This window comes from Penicillium coprophilum (genome assembly GCF_028826855.1).
Source record: "Penicillium coprophilum strain IBT 35676 chromosome Unknown utg000004l_segment0_segment0, whole genome shotgun sequence".
NCBI lineage: Eukaryota > Fungi > Ascomycota > Eurotiomycetes > Eurotiales > Aspergillaceae > Penicillium > Penicillium coprophilum.
The window spans coordinates 6084763-6103756 of record NW_026622723.1 but is presented as its reverse complement, the minus strand read 5'-3'; the positions used below and the strand labels follow the sequence as shown (position 1 = coordinate 6103756).

Sequence of the window (18994 nt, the reverse complement as noted above, 5' to 3'; positions counted from 1 at the left end):
AGAATTTTCGTCTCTCTTCTTTCACTTATCCACGTTTTGATTTGCTCTCTTGCGGAGAGGCTCCAGAGGATAAAAATATCCTTGCCACGGACTGGAGTAGCGGTCGTTTGCCAGTGTCCACAAAACCACTTGTTTTAGATTGGGCATGTTTTGCCACAGTCGAGCTTCCTACGCCACCATCGTCGATGTAGGCGTGGATTCTAGCTTTGGTCACAACATCTGCTGACCTGACTTGGTTGTTTTCCACTAAATTGGGGGCCTGACGAGAGAAGCTTGCTTGCAACGGGGTTGGGAATCAGTTTGGTTTGAAAGCGCCGTGAGTTTGATGAAAAGAAAGTAGATGGAGTGTCAAGATAGAGCAATTAGGGTCGATATCGATAGCGAGACCCAATGGGTGTATTAGAAAGTGGGAGCACATTATGCGTTTCTAACTATGTCCTGGGCGGTCCCTATGGCGATTTCTATGTGATTACACTGAACACACCGTCATAGAGCACTTGTATGATAAGCTATGTTTGAATTGAGCTTGATAAGAATATGAGTTCATTAAAGTCATTAAAGTGGTCGTAATTCATGACCAGCTGTTGCCTCCCAGATTGCGCCTATTAAAACCCCCAATTTCCACCAACCATCCCAACCAGTTCCTCCTCTCCCATCCCATCCCACCTCAGAATTCAGTATCATCCTCATTCAATCGGGCTCCAACCCCATAGGGTGAGCATGTGTGTCGAGTGCCGCAAGACTAGGTTGACTACGAGCAGTTGTTAGTAAAGTGTCCTCAGTAAGAGCAAAGTAATGGAAAGGGCTCGGTACCATAGTCTTCTGCTTCTTTGCCTCTCGGAGTGGTTTCAGCAACGCCCAGGTACCTTTGGTTTTGAACTTCTTGAAGATAGCAGCAGCAGTTCGGTGAACCCCGAACATTTGGGCGTATTCCTCTTCAACTTGGGAGGTAGTGGATCCTTTGTGAACTAGCTCCCTTACGAATGCTGGACCCTCTTCCTCTTCCAATTGAGAGTATCTTTTAGCGGGAGCTAGTTTGCTCCCTTGCTCGCTGACATAGGAATCAGCTCGGGGTCTCTTCGAACCATGAGACTTTGCTCCATGTTCATTCACCACAGCAGTACCAGTCGAGTGGGCTGCGTCCTCAGTTTTGATATTCAAAGGGACGTCGGATCTACCAGCCGATTGGGAGGCATCTTCAGTTTTGATATTCAAAGGAATTTCCGATCTACCAGTCGAGTGGGGTGCGTCTTCGGCTTTGATATTCCAAGGAATGTCTGATCCAGATGAGTGAGAGTCGTTGTCTGCGTCATCGGGATTGTGGGTGTTGCGCAGCCATGGACGGACAACCTGGGAGACCGCCTCGGAGATGAGGCCAGACCATTCGGTATTAGCATTGGCATTTGAAATGTGATTCGTGTTGGAATATGCATTGACATTTGCACCGGTATTGGTATTCGTGTTTCCAAGCACATGGTTGTTTATGGCAAGGGTAATGTTGCGATCGACCAATCCGGTATCGACATTTCTGTTGTTCATCCGAGCACTGGCCGCTCGCAACAAGTTAAATGCAATTAAGCCAGCATCATCATTTGTGTCGCGCGCTGAAGCGATGGCATTGCCTTGGTGGTAGTTGAATGGCTGGGTATCATTGATCAAGTCGCTCGCACGACCAGCGGAATCACACTGAGAAACGTCGCTGGACACAACCCCACTACCCACGTTATTCAGATAATCAGTGGAGTATGCTTGAGATTCGTCGGTGGACGATACAGCATAGCCAGTTTCACTGACTGAATCAGTGGATTCGCTGCCCTGAGTGTCGGTAGGGGGGATATAATCGTCCGAGTCGCTGGCTGAATCAAGGGGAGCACGTTGCAAAAAGTCAGGTGGCAGGACGTACTCTGTTGCGTCTGTGACTGGATCAATGGATGCATTAACGCGCGATGGGTGGGAATTGACCGGTTCTTCTTTGATATTAGGTTCGATCTTGAAAATTGCAGGAGGACCACGCCGAGCCGATGCCGATGCTTCCGGTCTGGGGTTGCCGTTTGTATCATTGTTGTCACTTCCCGAGTCGGAGATGTGGATTACCTCTCGAGCTGAAGTCCTCGGCCGAGCTGATCTAGGGGTAGACAGTTGACCTTCATGCCTAGCAGAGACGGGATTTGCAACATGGATAGGAGGGGGTCTATTCAAGCCATGAATAGACGTTCGAACTGCGTTGGCAACTAGTAAGACGAAGTGTTAGTTCGACACCAAGTGATCTATAGTCGTAAAACTACTCATAGACGTGGATGGACTCACATTGGACGAGACTTTGGTGTGTCTGATGCAGGTAGGAACTCAGTTTAAGACGAACTCGAGTTTCCTTCTGTTCATCCGACAGGTTTTGCAATGGCTGCAAAAGTCGTTCAGTGACGCCGGTGAGGATCTCGATGTAATTGGCCTCGGTGACCTCGATCAAGCTTCCTCGAACGCAGCATCGGTACATACCATTTGGTTGGCGTTGGAAATCCCCAGGAGTGAGCATTTCACGAAGGACATCAGTCCATTCAATGGCTCTCTGGGTACTGCCTTCAACCATGTGCGGGCCTTGTTCGCCAAATATCCTAGCAACTGTCCTCTCTACCTCGGAGTAGAAAATCGAGTCGTAGAATTGAGGGGCCAATGGACCTCCTCTAGCAATGATCTCCGCGTATCCTGCGTACTTTTTGTAAGCTTCACCGAGATCCCGCTGTACTTCCGGATATGGACTAAGCTGTATGTCGGTTTCATCTGATGAGACGCCGGAAGCCCTTCCCGGGACAGGGCCCTGGATAAGAGCACGGCCGTCACTCATAGCTTATCTGCAGCGCCTTAGAGGTTTAAGTGAAAGAGCGTTAGTCCGATTTCCGGAGCAATGTTCGGATCACAAGGGGGCGGAGTCAGCTTGGGAAAAGTAGAAGTGACCATAGAACAATCCGGAAGTGAAACTACCACAGCAACGCGGGGGCTATCCAAACAAATACGTTGTGTAATACTCGGGGTGAGGTCTCCAGCATATTCTCAATTTTACGTTGAACGCCAGCTATCATCCCAAAAAAAGCGCCGGTTAGATCTCCAACAATGAAACTAGGAACGGATTAGAACAATATGATGCATGGATAACTTTTGGCTGTATTCAAACCGGACAAAGCTTGTGGGCCGGAGTAATATTAGGACGGCGATAGTTAGATTTTATCCATCAAATGAGTATTGCGCCGAATCTTCTCTGTAGTGCTACAAAAACTGCTATGTAGTGAGGGCAACAGCTTCCGGACTCCACCGACAGCTAGCTAGCGGACTTGGATGTCATTTCCCGTGAGGATAGATCCTCTGTAGACCTTGCAGATAATGTTTAGGGTGCGGCGCCCCCTACGGACACCCAACTACACAGAAACCGCCTGCTACGATTAAAACGCGACTATCCGCTATCAAGCACACCAAGCAGACCTTCCAAAACCGACTGACGCCTGTACAAACAGGCTCCCGAAAGCGGGAACCAGGCCAGCCCTTCTAGCCTTCTTGTTCTCGCTCCTACATCTATTTCTGGAACATGTCTCCTTAAGAACCAGAGTATCCGATCTATACTTTCCGCTGTCTTGTTCTGCGTTTGATTTTGTACGTGCTCGTCGTTGAGTCTCGCAACTCTGAAGTGCTCCAGCCGGGCGGCCGCGACGGCTACACAGCATCATCTCCCCAGAGTTAGCAGTGTAAAACATATCAGCGAGCTCCCACGAATTCACATACGTAGGAACTCACGTGTATAGCTACCTAGATAAGGTGTAGGTAGTAGGCAATGCCATAGTATCATTACGTAAGGGATCCCAATACCGGAGAGAAAGACTGGTTCGCAGCGGAGCGGAGCGGGACGGAGCGGACGAGAGGTAGGCGAATACGAGAGAAACGGCTACAGTGTTCCGAAATGATGGTTGTTCTTCCCTTTGCCTCATGTCTTCTGCCATCTACCTATGTCAGTGGCCTGAAGACTTTCCCTCTCTTAGAAATCACTCAGATACCCCGATTTTGTAATCAGAAGGGTGAAAAGTCACCTTTGCCCTTGAGATACTGTCGGATTATTTTCCAGTTTTCCCAATACAATCTGACTGAGTGGGCTAGCTGGGTAGGCCATCAATCAAATATATTAGAATGTGATCATTGGTAAAAAGACATCACTGCACGACGAACGCGCACGTGGGCATAGGTAGGAACCACTCTACGATGATACGACCCTCCTAAATGGTCAAGATGGCGCCAGGTCTTACTAAGATGAATTTCTCTGACTCTGGATTAATTAAAAAATGATATACCGACAGCGAATGCTCTCAAATGGTAGGAATAGCCGGTATTATTAGAAGGTATGCAAGAGATAATATTCCATCAGTTGCACATTGAATCTGCAGAGACAAACAGAAGAGAGATTAGTCAAATGTTAGTAATGATACCGAACAACTGAACATACTGTGAGAAACTTTTTGAGCATTAAAATTGTATTCAAAGTCATGTCAGTTGTAAAACGACCTGCGCTGACTGAAAACCAGGGCCACTTCTCAGTACAAGTTTGGAAGGCCACTTTTGATTGGTGGTAATGCAGTCGTTTGGGACGGCCAGGGTAGATCGTACGCGATGGATGAGCCCTGAGGCTGCTGGGAGGGCCGGTATAAGGGGTATGGGGAAACGTAGGACGGCGGGGCGGCATGACTGGGACCAGGGACAGTTGCTGCTGATCTTTCTTTGCTGGATGGAAACGACCGAATTGGCTAGGAGGGATTGTCATTCAAGAAGGCCATATGAAGATCCAACGGGAGTTTTACTTTCAATACCACAATTTTGCTCGGACGCTCTGCTTTAGCTGCCCTTTTATCCAGTCGGTCAACCCAAAGCTTCAGTGTGAGCCAACGGTGAAAGACACCGAATTTTTCAACGTAGGCCTTCTCAATATCGCCTGGAAGGGTTCCTGCGTCTACCTGGCTCTTGAACCAGGCTGGAGCGTGCTCCTTCTCGTAATCGGTGAAGTTGTTTCGTGTTCGCTTTTGTCCTTTGCGTTGCTTTCCTGCAGAGGAAGATTTGGGTTGCGGTTTATTGGGCGTATCGACCTTCTCGTTCCACATTGGCAGTTCTTCGCTCAGATCAATGGTCTCGGTATCTGCTGATAATGAGGTTGTCTCGGTCTTTTGCTTTTTCGGATGCGGTCGCATTAGATCCTCGCTGCCACGGAGCTGGTGTTTTGCTGATACATCTCCTTGGAATTGCTGAGGCTCCTGACGTTGTGTGGCCTCGGGCCTTCTATTGTTGAGAAGTCCAGACACAGACACTCCGGTTTCATTATTATATGCTTTCTGGTTGCTTTCGGCCATGAGTTTCCAACTCTCTTGTTGGGTCGAGTCCTCATCAACTGTATTATCGCCATCCTCCGTGTCATAACATATCGGATTTGAGATATCGCCGGGGGCAGCGAAGGGGATGTCCGATCCGCTTGAGACACCAGAGCTTTCTGATAGACTGCGTGTACGGGTATTATGTGCTTCAATAGATACCGTGGGATGACGTGACCCGTTTGGAGTAGGATACTGTGATCCAGGGGTCTGCGGCGTACGAGACCTTTTCAGTGGGCCCCGAGTACCCTGAAGCTTGCTTCGGCGTTTCTTCAGTGACAGCTGAAGTCGCTTCAGTTTCTCCAGGTCTATATTCATTAGCATGTCTCTTGTAACCTGCCTGCGTAAGAAAGTGGAAAGTACGGACATTTGATATTCCTGTCGAGTTCGTCCAAGACATCGGCCTCTATGGCCAAAGTGATTTCCGACTCTCGTTCAGCGTCTGCGGGACTTGGCCACAGGTAAGAGTTCGCCGGGAGGAAGCATCGGTTGAGTAAGATACTCTTGTGCAGAGACTCATCGATCTGAACGCGATTTCCTTGATCGTAACAGTGGTAGGTGCCATCACTCTGCTTTTCGAAACTGCCATGTCGGAAAATGTTGACCCAGCTAATCGAGGGACCATTCTCGGGGTCAGAAGAACACGGGGGACGAATGCCCAATGTTTCCCTTAGCCGTGACTCTATTGTGTAACTTTCGAGTGGCTCGTCTGAGAAATATTGCGTGAACGTCTCATCATTGTCAAGGACGGCCTGGTAAGACTGCATTAACGCGAAACCATCCTGTGGCAGGGACTCGAATTTTTGAAGTTGGAAACGGACGTCCTCTCGATACGTCCCCCATTTGATCGATTGGTTGGGACCACTCTCCATTTTCAAGCAGTGTTCTGTGGATAACATTAGTCTTTATCATGAAGACTTGGGTAGCCGCGTCTCACCTCAAGTAGAGTGAAAATCGCCACTTGTGCAGGTTTCTGCGTATTGAACGGTGAAGTGAAATGTGAAAATTTGAAGACTCGAAAGACGAGCAGAGTGATCAGCAAAGAATAGAGATTATCTTTCCTAGACCTTTGAAACTCCCTGTCACAGTATGGGCTAAGCTGCTCGTAGATTGTGAGGCAGTCGTCACGGGCGTAATAAATACCAACGAAGTCACGTAATTTTCAACACTATGTACATAAGCTAGACAAGTCAGTTCAAATGAATTTGTATGAACGGGAGATGGCTTCTAGTAGCTGGGATAATATAGAAATTCGAATAATAATAACTCTCTTGAGGAAAAAAAATCTGCGACACACTTTTGCGGTCGCAGGCACTATTAATCGACCTACTAATTAAGAGCAAGCGAGGCCCACATTATTATTATTTGGGGAACCAGGTGCGCCAAGGTCCGCTGCAGTCTGGCACTCAATCACCCTTTAACCTGGTAGTTTCTAGGGAATTCTTCGATCTCGGATGCTAAAGACGCCAACGATCATGATTGCACTTTTGGCTTTCCCGTCCTGCATATAAGACTTGATTACTCGCCGAAATGCTTCCGAGTCTATTTATCCAACAACCTTGCGTGCCTTCACCGCTATCTATTGATTTTTCAATTACTCTGTAATTTTCGTAGCGTTGCAATGATTGGTTCATATGTGTAGTTAAAATTTCTTCAACTGGAGGAAAAGGAAAATCAGGGAAACTTGGCACAAATGGAGCATGAAAATGGTCTAACAAATCGATTTCTTAAAGTGACACGCAAAGCTATTAAGAGCATCAATGATGTTGGTTTTTGACAAGGTTTTATTTCTTCTTGACGCCTCTAAGGTTTTTCACATTGCCCATCGTGGGAGTTCCTGATTAAATACGGTATTCTGTTTTGCACGTACCTTATATGTATTGACAATAACAACACTCGAATTTACCGTATCCATGACATATTAATTACGTAGTTTACACTGTATTTTACGCTATTAATGCTGGATAACAAGCACCTAACTAGCGCGCTCTGAAATGTTTGCGAATGTCCCTTTTCATACAATTGTATGCACCATGTAATTTGTATTTTTTTAATTTCTCTCACAAAATCCGGACGATCATCGTAAAAATAGTACGGGGAAAAAACCAGTAGGATTGGATAGGTCACTTTTTCCAAATAACATGACAGGTGATAATGTGGTGACCCGGAGCCCCTACTAGGCGAAAGAGAGCTGCTGATAGTATATTGTTAGGGGCCTGGAGATTCATCGTAAATCATGTGTCAAATTATTATGGAAAAAGTGACCAAGGCTGGACTTGCAATTTAAACCATACATCCTCTATATAAGTGCCCCTATACGGAGCATAAGCGCCCCTATAAATGCCACCGAGAAGTGGGGCCGTAGTAACACACCACGTGACCATTAAAATCAATCGAGGCGAAAAGCCTCAAACAAACCCGTCTAAATACGCCAAACAGACTTCAAGCGACGCTTGCTGAAATCAAAATGTGGATCAACTGCGGGAAACTGTCTGAGTTCACGCAAACGCGATACGTGGTCCGTCTGACGACAGGCAAGAAAGTTGTCTTATTCCGGCTACCGACGATCGACAAATCAAACTTGAAATCAAACGAGACTAATGATGGCTGGTCTTACTACGCCATGGAGGCAGAATGCCCACATGCTGGCGGCCCAATGGCCGACTCTTCAGTTGACATCGAGGACTCGGCATATGTCGTGTCTTGCCCGTGGCACGCATATGATTTCAATGTAGAGACTGGCCAATCGAGCGTCGGTATCAAGGCCTGCACATTTCCTGTGGATGTGCGCGGCGAGTCTGTCGCGCTGGACTTCCCCGTCGAAGATGAAATCAGCGTGGGACTTGATAGTGTCGATCCTGTCAGTGAGAGAGTCAAGCTCAAGCACCCGCGGCCTGCAGAGAAGGCGGTGGCTGATATCACTACCGCTATTGCTACTATCTCTGTTTCTGATTCTGCGAATCCAGAGGACCCTGGAATGGCGACTTATCTGGGCGACGACGCGACGCTTTGTGACTGGGCCGCCCACATTCTCAACACCGCTAACCCAGAGCACAAGATCGAGCTGACTACGCATCTTTTCTCTATTTTTGCTACTAGAGAGGCATCCAATTCACCCATGCCGCTTGGTAGGGGATCCGTCGCACCACCTGACCAGCCTCCGCGCGAGAAAATGGAAACCGTTGACCCCGGCCAGATGCCGAAGGCAGGACGAGGTGGGACCTTGAAGAGCCGAATTGCTATGCTCCACGCGCTAGCAAATATTGAACTCTGGGCCATCGACCTAGCTATTGATATCTGCATCCGCTTCGCGACGTTCCAAACAGAAGGGACGTCTGAGGAACTTCCACGCGCATTTTTCTACGACTGGCTGAAGGTCGCAAACGACGAGGCTAAGCACTTCTCCCTTCTCCGCACCAGACTAGAGGAGATGGGTGCTAGGTTTGGTTCGCTTCCCGTACACCACAGTCTGTGGCTATCAGCAACTGAAACTGCGTATGACCTCCGAGCCAGGATCAGTATTATTGCCCTGGTGCATGAAGCACGAGGCTTGGATGTCAACCCCATGACGATTGAGAAGTTCCGCAAAGCTGGGGACGGTGAGAGCGTGGAGGTCCTGGAGGTTATTCACAACGACGAAATCACACATGTTACTACTGGCCACCGGTGGCTGACGTGGATCTGTGCACAGGAGGGGACCGATCCTGTTCAGGTCTTCCGGTCGAATGTGCAGAAACATTTCAAGGGTCCAATCCGGGGGCCATTCAATGAAGAAGCGCGATTGCAGGCTGGAATGGACAAGCGCTATTACGAGAGTGCTCCCAGCGCGGGGATTGCAGCCTCATGACCGGGCGCGACGATGAAAGACAAGGAAAACGCTTTACGTTGAAACATGATGTCACGGTTGATCGGCTCTACGATATTTTTTCTTGCTAGTGGTTTTATTTTGATATCCCCGTCTCGAACTAGCAAAATGTACATAGCAAAAAAGCAAGCATCTCATATTCATCATTCGCTGAAATCGCTATTAACTAGTAAAAATTAGGTCCTTCGGACCGTCGAACCGTCGAACATTAAGTGCCATTAAAAAGGACCAAATCACCCCAAGCGACCGTGGGAAATGTCTATTAGATGAATTCGGCCTTCAACTGGACCTTAGAGCAGGAGGAGGGGATGGTGGCTTCGTAGTAACGGTTCAAGTAGAATAGCTGAGGCGCATTGTGGAACCAATCGCAGACTGTTTTGGATATGTTAGTGTCATAGTCTCAGAAACGAGGTTAAAGAACAAAGACGGGGTTTCTTACTGAGCCAGCCACCGAAGCCGTTTTGTTCCGACCATTGGAAATTGTTGCCTTTGATGGAGTATCCTTCACTGCCCTCGCTGCCAGCGTTGATAACCATAGGTTCCCAAGCTAAAGTGAAGAAAAATATCGGGTTAGTCCATACTGAAATATGACACAGAAGACATTTTGCAAAGTATATGGCGATACTCACAGGCATAGTTGGTGTCGCCAGTGGCGATCAATCCCCAGGGGAATTCGGTCTTCAGATCGGCGAGTGCGTTGGTTCCATTCAGGTAGAAGGAACTAGCTATGCTAGCATCTTTTGTGAGAACTGCGTCGTTGAGACCTGCGCCCGTGTGGTAGGCATAGACATATAGGTTGTTGTGATTTGCATTGGGGCCGCCGATAGACTTGAGGTGGAAGTGCTTCGATTGCTTGGCAGTATCGACAGGAGCTGCGATAACAGAAGTAGCCAGCAAGAGGAGAGAAGTGAAGAAGTTCATCTTAACGTGGGTTTTTGTGAGATGGAAGTCAAGAGGTTTGAATGTTGTGGAGGTCGGAGGTTGGAGGTTGGGAGTCCGAGTTCCAAGGTTAAGGTGAAAAAAAATTAAAAAATTGAAAGGAAACTAAGTGATATTTATATGCACGGATGGTTTTTGAGGGGATATCAAGTGGATAGATGTACATCCTATAGCATATCTTCTTACAGGAGATTTTCTGAATCGTTACTATTTCAGGAATTAAAAATTCCATTTCTGTCAAGACCCTCCAGTCGGAGGTATACATGGTGAATGACCCGGGGAAGGAAACAACCAAGACATGGCTAAACCCATGAATATCTCTGAGATATTGCGATTGTTGAAGGTCATGATGTCAAAGAGGCCTACTAAAACTGGGTCTGAACCAGTGATGTGCCGGAGTGGCGAAAATCTTACCACATCTAGACTTAGTGGCACTGGGGTTGCGATGAACTACGAAGAACTAGAGAATTGGCGGCGGGGATGTGAGACATTTTCTAGTTATCTTCGGCTTCGAAAGGTTGAAGTTTCTCATCCTTATAGATGCCCAACTGTCAATTGTAACATTGTCTCGTGAGGCTGAGACATATTTCTTCTTTCTCAAAGCTCATTTGGTCAAAACTGTTAGCGAGAAGTGGCTAAGCAAAAGAACCGTCTATTTACATATCATATGACCATAAAGGATTATGGGCTGAGACAAAGAGGGGGATTTACTGTAAGCTTCTGATAACTTCAGATTGATTGGAGTTTAAGATATTCTTCAGTCCGCAAGTTGCCTTCATTACGGAGTAGAACGCCTGCGATAGCGATATGGGTGTACAATCTCACCGCATATCTCAATGTTGTATCCCAAGGTTGCTTTTGTAAATCCCAATCTCATAGTATCGGAATTAAATATTGGCATTTGAAGGTTAATAAACCAATTACACTATACCAAGGCTAAGGTGTCATTGCTTATTTACGGGAAGCCCGAGACAACAGGCCGAATATAGCTCTCACCACATAACGTCCTCTATGCTGGCTTCTATACTGCCCTATCGGTTGTAGGCTCCTTTTTTAAATCCCCAATTGAAGCCCATGTCTCATGAATATGACAACTATCTCCAAATGATAGGCGAGTCTGTCATGATATGTTGGAGTCGAAGGTTTAACCCCTATATTGAGGTCAACTTCACGCGAGATAGTGATATGCAGTTGCAACCATGGTCAGTTCTATAGCCAAGAAGCCCGCCTTGATTGGCACCACTCTTAATAACGTCATTAATCAGTTTGAAGCTGCATATATGGGGCGACCGTGCAGTGGTCAGATTAATCGCATCGGATATATCACAATTAACTTACGAGTTCTCCCTCCTACGTAGTCCTGGCATTATGACACAAGACTGTGCCTACGCATGCTTGTGGACCTATAAATATGCATTAATGTAGGTCACTTCTCAACGTCCCCTTTTCATCCCTATAGTTCAATCATTTTCCTTGAATCCCAACAGCTGATCACCTGTTCAAGCTCACGTCGCGTCTCTAGCCTAGACGTTCTTAGGCTGGTCTCCCTTGAAACAGTCAAGATTAAATATGTAGCAACTATATCTCTATCAATAACCTCTCTGCTCCTACGAAAGCATTCTCAATATAAAGCCAATGACGACCTTATCAAGTGAAGCTGATGCTCTGTCAGTCCAAAAGTTAATTCAAGTAACAATCGCTTCCAATGTGAGAATTGTGAGCAATCATTCCGCGAGAACATCAGTAGGCTCCACAAGAACACGCTCTTAGCATCGCCCAGGCTACTCCATACATACGAAGACAAGTACAAGAAAACAAGCAACCCCAATCCCAGGCAGAACGTGCAGCCCCACCAAAACAAACATACCAAGACGTCCCCAAGGTTTCACCCACGCACATCTGCTTGGCGCAGAGTAATAATATCCTAACGTCGGCTACGGGCCATATCTATAGCTATGTTTTGCGTTGGGCCTCTGGTGATGTAAAATGTCCAACAATGTTTTTCGAACTCGTGATGTCGCTCTTAGTGATATACAAGTCACTGGCTGACATCCCTCCGCTGTATCAATCGCAACCATCTGACCCTTGGAGCATTCGGTCGATCGTCTCACCAGTTGTATCACTCTCCTGATACCGCGGAGCCTATCTTTTGAACCCAAGGACGGCGCTTCTGGTGATCAATGGTATTTTTGCGGTGAACCAAATGTTCCAGGACTAACAGGATAGGTCAAATTCGGAATCTGACACTGGATCTGGACACAGAGGAGATGACTGTGCAGTTGTAGTTAGCAGCAATATTGTCTTAAGCTTTGGCCCGAACGCGAACTGGGCTGGAAACTTCTCAAACGGATCTCTACTCTACATTGTTCATCTAGGAAATGAGCCAATTTTCGACAGCGGGGAAGTTCGTACCTCCTGGATCTCAAAGACTCCCTGGGTAGGTTATCCTCAGAGTGGACCTGAGATTTCTGTGAATTATAAACAAGTGGATATGAGTTGGAATCGAGCCACGAGGTGTCTATGTGGTCTTTAGAAGGGGTCGATACTGAAGATGCCGGGGGGAAATCCGTTTTGAGATTATTTTCGAAGTATGACTTTTGAGGTTGATATACCTACCGGTTATTTCTTTGTCAATTCTCATGGGGCAGGTCAGGCTTTATGTCATTCTCTACAATGCAATGGCCTTCTTAGCATAGACGAGGTATTGTACACCAGGGTACTTTGCAGAATTGTCTCGAAAAAGGACAAAGGGAAGTCACCCGTCAACAAAATGTCTTGGCACATCTCGGCTATGAAAGATGTCGCTTTGTTTGTCTTCTCTTTCATTGGTCATCCTTACAGTCCTTCATGCCAAAATAAATGATATGGTATAATGATTATTTTCTCCAGAAGCACAATACTTCTTTCTATCCATCATGCTTTGCATATCAAACCTCTTGAGACCTTCAAGATGTTGTGGGCCCACTGTGCATCTTAGTGATGATCTTCCGCCAGCCAGACTTAAGACATGTAAATTATCCTACCGAGTATAATATACAGCTTCATCGTCTTTATTATTAGACTTCGAGAATCATTTCTTGAAAACTCCGCCTCTATCATAAAGATATCCCAGTGGAAGGAACTTTTGTCACACAATGTTAAGCTCGGATGCTCAGGGGAAATATTTCCCGCAGAGCCCCTGAACCACATCAGAATTCTATACGGAAGAGCACCATACTTCATTAACAGACGTTCAACTACCCTCGGATAGTGACGGATAGCTTAAATTGTAATCGAAGACACTAGATCAAGTCTTAGAAACATTCGAAATGAAGTTTTGACCCTTCACATAGCCTGACGGTTCCAGGACCCACAATTGAGCTCCCGAAATCTCTTCACGCCCCTGACGCGTTGTCTTATAGGAGACTTGTCTAGGGTATTTCTTAGGCATCTATTATCTTAATAAGCTCGGAAATCCCGGAAACTATCTTAGAAGTTCTTTATAACCAGCTCATTGGATACGGGTTAGTGCGCGCCCGCTGGATTCCATTTGACAGGATTAACAATACTACGGAGTAGCATTTGCCGTACTAAGGCATCATGGATCCCTCTACATACACAGATCCCCAGCTTACTTACCAAGATCGACTGGTGATTGATGCTATCGTTGAGCCTCAGCCTAGTTCAAATGGTAACACACCTGCATCGTCCATCAAACACCAAGCTGACAGACATATAGGCACAACCAATGCACAGCCATTGGATAAGCTGAACACCGAAGAAACAATCCAGAGGCTTCACAATCTCAATGATCCTTCTCATGTAGAATTTGATATCACCGTCTCCCAATTTTGGGATACCCCGCTGTTGCGGGCCAAGCTGCCTACGCCCATGCAGAAGTACGTGCTTACGCCATACATCAACTGGGCCAAGGGCATCGTGCGGTACCAGACTGACGTGGTCATGGTAACGCATCTTACACTTTACTTCACCACTATTGTTCCAAGTGCTGCATATCTATATTATCAATTCTCTTATCTCCACGGTGCCCTGCACTGGCTCATGCAAGGGTTTTATTGTGGCGCTTTCACGCTGATGAAGCACCAGCACATCCACCAAAATGGAGTGCTGAACTCAAAATTCTATCTGTTTGATATGCTTTTCCCATATCTGCTGGACCCAATGCACGGACATACGTGGAACTCTTACTACTACCACCACATCAAGCACCATCACGTTGAGGGTAATGGTGGGGATGATCTGAGCACAACAATGTACTACGACCGCGATAGCATCCCCGACTTCCTGAAATACGTGGGTCGCTTCCTCTTTTTCGTTTGGTTGGAACTCCCAATGTACTTCTGGAGAAAGGGACAGTTCAAGTATGCAGCCAAATGCGCTTTCTGGGAGGTGGGGAACTACGTCGCCATCTATATGCTCTACAACTATGTCAACGCCCGCGCTACCATTTTCGCCTTCATTCTCCCGCTCACCGTCATGCGTGTGGGTTTGATGGTCGGTAACTGGGGCCAGCATGCTTTGGTAGATCCGGCCGACCCCGATTCGGATTATCTGTCTAGCATCACACTGATTGATGTCTCGGTAAGTTTTGATCAGCCTACTCAATACGAAGAATTAAAACTGACAAGCATCAGAGTAACCGGTTCTCTTTCAATGACGGTTATCACACTTCGCACCACTTGAATCCACGCCGTCACTGGAGAGACCACCCTGTCGCTTTCCTCAAGCAAAAGGATACATATGCCAAGGAAAATGCTCTGGTCTTCCGAAACGTCGATTATATCTTCATTACTGTGAATTTACTTCGGAAGAACTATGACTACCTGGCTAAATGTCTGATTCCCATCGGTGATCAAGTTAACTGGACCATGGAGGAACGAGTGGAGATGCTACGTCGTCGGACGCGAAAGATGCCCAAACCATCCTCGAAAAAGAAGGAGTAAAAGGCTCTGGCTTCTGGAAGCTTGGGCCCAATAGCCAAGGTTGTTCCTGGTTCCTGATCTGCTGTATTCATAAAAGAGTATGTAGAAATTTCGCACTGGACATATTTCATCGAGACCTGAGATCTCATTTCCCTTGAAGAACTAAACTTGACTATTGTCATTAGAGGTCTACAGAAACCTCTACGCGTATGTGGGAATGTGAGGCTAATTTCTGAGTATTCAAAGAAACTCAGAAGTAGCAACTATCAAAGTTGACAGCTAAACTACCACAAGGTCCTATTTAGGGAATTGGAAATGTTGTCACGGCAACAATGGCTTTAATATCATTGTAGTGGCATGACCGTATTCTTCCTTTTCTTAGAGCCCAGATAAACATAAGGGCTATCATACGCCCGTCTAGAGGTGAGCGATCTAGACGCTGCGGAATTACTGGGATTGTTTGCCGAATCGGAAACCAAAAACCTTTGTATGAGTTATGTACCCATATTGGATGTACCGATAATTCTTTTAAACGGCTTTACAAAACTTTTACAGAAGCCGTGACGTCCTACAAAGCAATAAAAGCATAGGTGATACTATGCGGATCCATCCAGGTGAATTAACTCGCTTATTCAGGAGCCAGACGTGTAACACGGCTGGTGCACCATCGCTTCCTTGAAAATGAGCGGTTTCTTTTCTGATTTTGGACCATAGATCAACCCTTGACACTACGAACAATCCCTGGGATCTATATATTTTTCAAGGCAGCCGGGTCTTATTATTCGAAACCAAGAGATCTATATGTCTTGGCATGAACCGCTTGGCATAGCCTAATTAGGAAAGTCATCTGGGCTTGTTGGGTTGGGTTAGGGTTCAGAGTTTTTTTAAAAGCCGCACTTACAGTGGGCTCGACCAGTTTGCGGGGTTTAACTGGCCAGTCATATACGAGCCCTATGTCAATGTCTACATGTCTTCATACCGACTGTCATACCTATTGTTAGATGAAACATAGATTGGCTCTGAGAAATTAGAGATAAGCAAGTCATACCTTATGGGGGCTGAAATGGTACTTGTGATGCTTTCAAATTTCAATTGGGGATGGTTCTTTTAAGTGAGGTTCTTCTATATTCTTCTATCTCTGCTTAAAGCCCTAATAGTAAATGCATCCCTTATTCGAAGACATGTCAGGGCCCAAACCGACAAGAGGTAGGACAAATCCTCTCTCTCCTTCCAATATTTCTGAAAGCTTGATGCTTTTTGGCCCCGATTTCTTCTTATGTATTGGAGGCATTTATTTAGATGCAATGGGCCAATCAGCTGATTCATGCCGACTCTTGAAAACCGCTGCAGAATGTATCCTCCACCGCGGGACATCATAAGGTTAGCTTAAATGGAATTCAAAGGAATCGGTAATATCGAAGATACCAAGCTGAAATTTTCATACTAAATGTGTATCTTAAAAATGATTCGTCGTGGGTTGGGGGTTTGGAGTGTTATCAAGAATGTTCCGGATTCCTGAATGAATACCTCGAAGTGTCATCATATTTGTGCTTAAACTAGCTTGTATTCTTAAAGAATAGACTCCAACTATCTAAGGATCCCCGATTCGACATAATCTACAGGAACTAAGGTCTATGGAGAGCACAGAGGGGTGATATTGTGAGACAACACTCTATACCCATGTGCTAAGCTACTTTAGGAAAGAATATGATTGGCACACTTTCTCGCTCATCCATGCATCTTGTGCTCTTCTGGATAATGCTATTTCTCTGAAGATCGCATGCAGACTGTCAAAACAAAAGGGATATTGTCGACCGTATACCAAATCCACTTTCCTGATCGTTGATAGCGGCAACTAGGAGATGTATATATATGCTTCAGATATGTCTAGAGAACTCATCATTCGCATCCCGCACGCAATCTTAGTTTAAACTGGCCTGATGATTCTTGCATCTCGTCTGCTTTCTGTGGGCACATGGGCGGCGGTTGTTCTCCAAGCAACCGCCGTTCCCCATGGCCCATCCTACTACAAAAACATGCGCCGACAGGAGGACAGCTGCGGCGCAGTCTCAAAGTACACGGAAAACCCCAGCGTTGAGAAATGGAATCAGGCTAATACCGACGCCTGGCTTGATCAATGGTGGACTGTGAATGCCGACAAGCGGACAAGCAACCCACACGGCTTCGCTGGTGCTTTCGGCATGTATGCACTAGGTCAACCCGGTTGGTCGTGCCAGAACAATGGCAACGACGGCGACTGCGACATGCCAGTCTGTGACAACGCTAAGCTCAACTCCCTCGGCAACAATACCGAGCAGGCGTACTATGTGCTGCAGGCCCTTAACAACCTACACGGTTTCTTCCTCGGCCTGGACCAATCGTTCGATATCCCCTCCGTTGTTACCGCTCTGACCACGGACAATATCGTGGGCAATTTCTGGTTTGACGAGAATAACTGGAATCCGATGATCCTGAAGCAGCTCCTGAACCTCCTATCCGCCCTGGTTGCCATCGTTGCCGGTGCCTTCGCTGCGCCTGCGCTCGCGCTAGCTGTGGCAGGTGCCGTCCCCGGAATCGCGGGAGCAGGCTCAGCTGTGGTTACTGGTGGAGTGAATGTAGCCGGTAATTATCTCTCAGCAGTGTAAGTCCTTCCCTTCCTATCCGAGAGAGATCTCTGGCCATTACTATTACTAACCTTCCTCTGTGCAGAGATTCGACCGCCCTCACAGAGGCCAATCTCGGCAGTTTTTTGGGAGACGCAGTCACTTCTATTTCCGGCTCATTTGTTTCCATTAACAACGAACTGATGTACGGTCATGGCTACGGCAATTCTGGCGATATCCGCGACTACCTCAAGGGCGGAGCCTGGGTCAACTTTCCGGGACTGCAGAAGAACGGAGCTAAGGATGTCATGATAGCTATGATGCAGTCAATGATGATCAACTCTCTATGGCGTATGCAACGTGTGTTCATTCTTGGCGGTGGCGCCTGCGGTGACGGCCAGGGCATTGGCTCAGGTATCTCTGCACCCGACGACAACTACATCTGCGATGAGAATAACAAGGCCTGGTACCTGTACTTCTGGCAGAGGGAGTCTGTCCCCGCCGCGCTGAGACGCAAGAAGCAGGGATGGCTTGCTCGGCCCTGGGGATCCGATCGTATGGGCCAATCTCCTCGGTTGGAGAGCGAGGGCGGCTCCGGGCCATTCTGGAAGAATATCAAACCACAGGTATGTGAGCTCGATATATACATAAGAGGCGTATTCCAACATTTTCTTCTATCTAGGACGCCATCATATCCTCTCTGAAGTCCTTCCAAGCTGCTGGAAATAACTACACCTCGTCGTCATTTACCGATCGCATGGGCGAGCTGTTCACTGAAAGCACGAAAATCAAATCAAACGGTGTGAACATGGAAGGTCTATGGACTATCCCTGTGTGCGATATCAGTAAGACCATCGGTGCCGACTGGCGATATGGCAAGAAGCATGACATACTCCATCCGTACGGGTGGGATGAACTACCATCCTGGTGCGGACCGATCTGTGACAATGACCCGGATAAGACGATAGAATTCTATCAGGCGGCGAACTTCAAAGATGACTTCAGCATGCCATTCAAAAAAGACTGTGGGTACACTGTCAAGGAGTCGGACGGGGGATATTCCTCCAGTCTTTGGTGGGACTGGACTACCAACAAGACGTGGTACCGGAACATGCCGTATAATGGAGGTAATTAGAGCAAAGCCTCCATTAATGTTCCTTGGCGGTGAGATGTTGTTGAGACAGAAAATCTGCTCGAATGCCTGGCTGCAACTAGCTATTTAGCTAGTTAACTTTTAGTTGTGTGTAGAGAATCACTCATTCTTCTCTC

The 18994-nt window shown here is 46.9% G+C and overlaps 6 protein-coding genes across 6 annotated transcripts; 3 read left to right on the top strand and 3 right to left on the bottom strand.

Moving 5' to 3' along the window:
* Positions 1-690: 690 nt before the first annotated feature.
* On the bottom strand, positions 691-2842 carry N7500_006732 (uncharacterized protein; the record flags this gene model as incomplete). Its single annotated transcript, XM_056677876.1, has 2 exons — positions 691-2231; positions 2308-2842. The coding sequence occupies 2 exons, from the start codon at positions 2840-2842 to the stop codon at positions 691-693; spliced, it is 2076 nt and encodes a 691-aa protein (XP_056532876.1).
* Positions 2843-4781: 1939 nt separating this feature from the next.
* On the bottom strand, positions 4782-6268 carry N7500_006731 (uncharacterized protein; the record flags this gene model as incomplete). Its single annotated transcript, XM_056677875.1, has 2 exons — positions 4782-5704; positions 5764-6268. 2 exons carry the CDS (start codon positions 6266-6268, stop codon positions 4782-4784), a joined length of 1428 nt encoding a protein of 475 aa, XP_056532875.1.
* Positions 6269-7863: 1595 nt separating this feature from the next.
* Positions 7864-9243, top strand: N7500_006730 (Rieske [2Fe-2S] domain protein; the record flags this gene model as incomplete). The annotated part of the gene is made up of 1 exon (XM_056677874.1): positions 7864-9243. One exon carries the CDS (start codon positions 7864-7866, stop codon positions 9241-9243), a length of 1380 nt encoding a protein of 459 aa, XP_056532874.1.
* A 280-nt stretch (positions 9244-9523) lies between these two features.
* On the bottom strand, positions 9524-10182 carry N7500_006729 (uncharacterized protein; the record flags this gene model as incomplete). The annotated part of the gene is made up of 3 exons (XM_056677873.1): positions 9524-9633; positions 9701-9808; positions 9891-10182. 3 exons carry the CDS (start codon positions 10180-10182, stop codon positions 9524-9526), a joined length of 510 nt encoding a protein of 169 aa, XP_056532873.1.
* Positions 10183-13779: 3597 nt separating this feature from the next.
* On the top strand, positions 13780-15143 carry N7500_006728 (uncharacterized protein; the record flags this gene model as incomplete). The annotated part of the gene is made up of 3 exons (XM_056677872.1): positions 13780-13870; positions 13919-14781; positions 14835-15143. The coding sequence occupies 3 exons, from the start codon at positions 13780-13782 to the stop codon at positions 15141-15143; spliced, it is 1263 nt and encodes a 420-aa protein (XP_056532872.1).
* Positions 15144-17062: 1919 nt separating this feature from the next.
* Positions 17063-18860, top strand: N7500_006727 (uncharacterized protein; the record flags this gene model as incomplete). The annotated part of the gene is made up of 3 exons (XM_056677871.1): positions 17063-17763; positions 17832-18351; positions 18408-18860. The coding sequence occupies 3 exons, from the start codon at positions 17063-17065 to the stop codon at positions 18858-18860; spliced, it is 1674 nt and encodes a 557-aa protein (XP_056532871.1).
* Between the last annotated feature and the right edge of the window lie 134 nt (positions 18861-18994).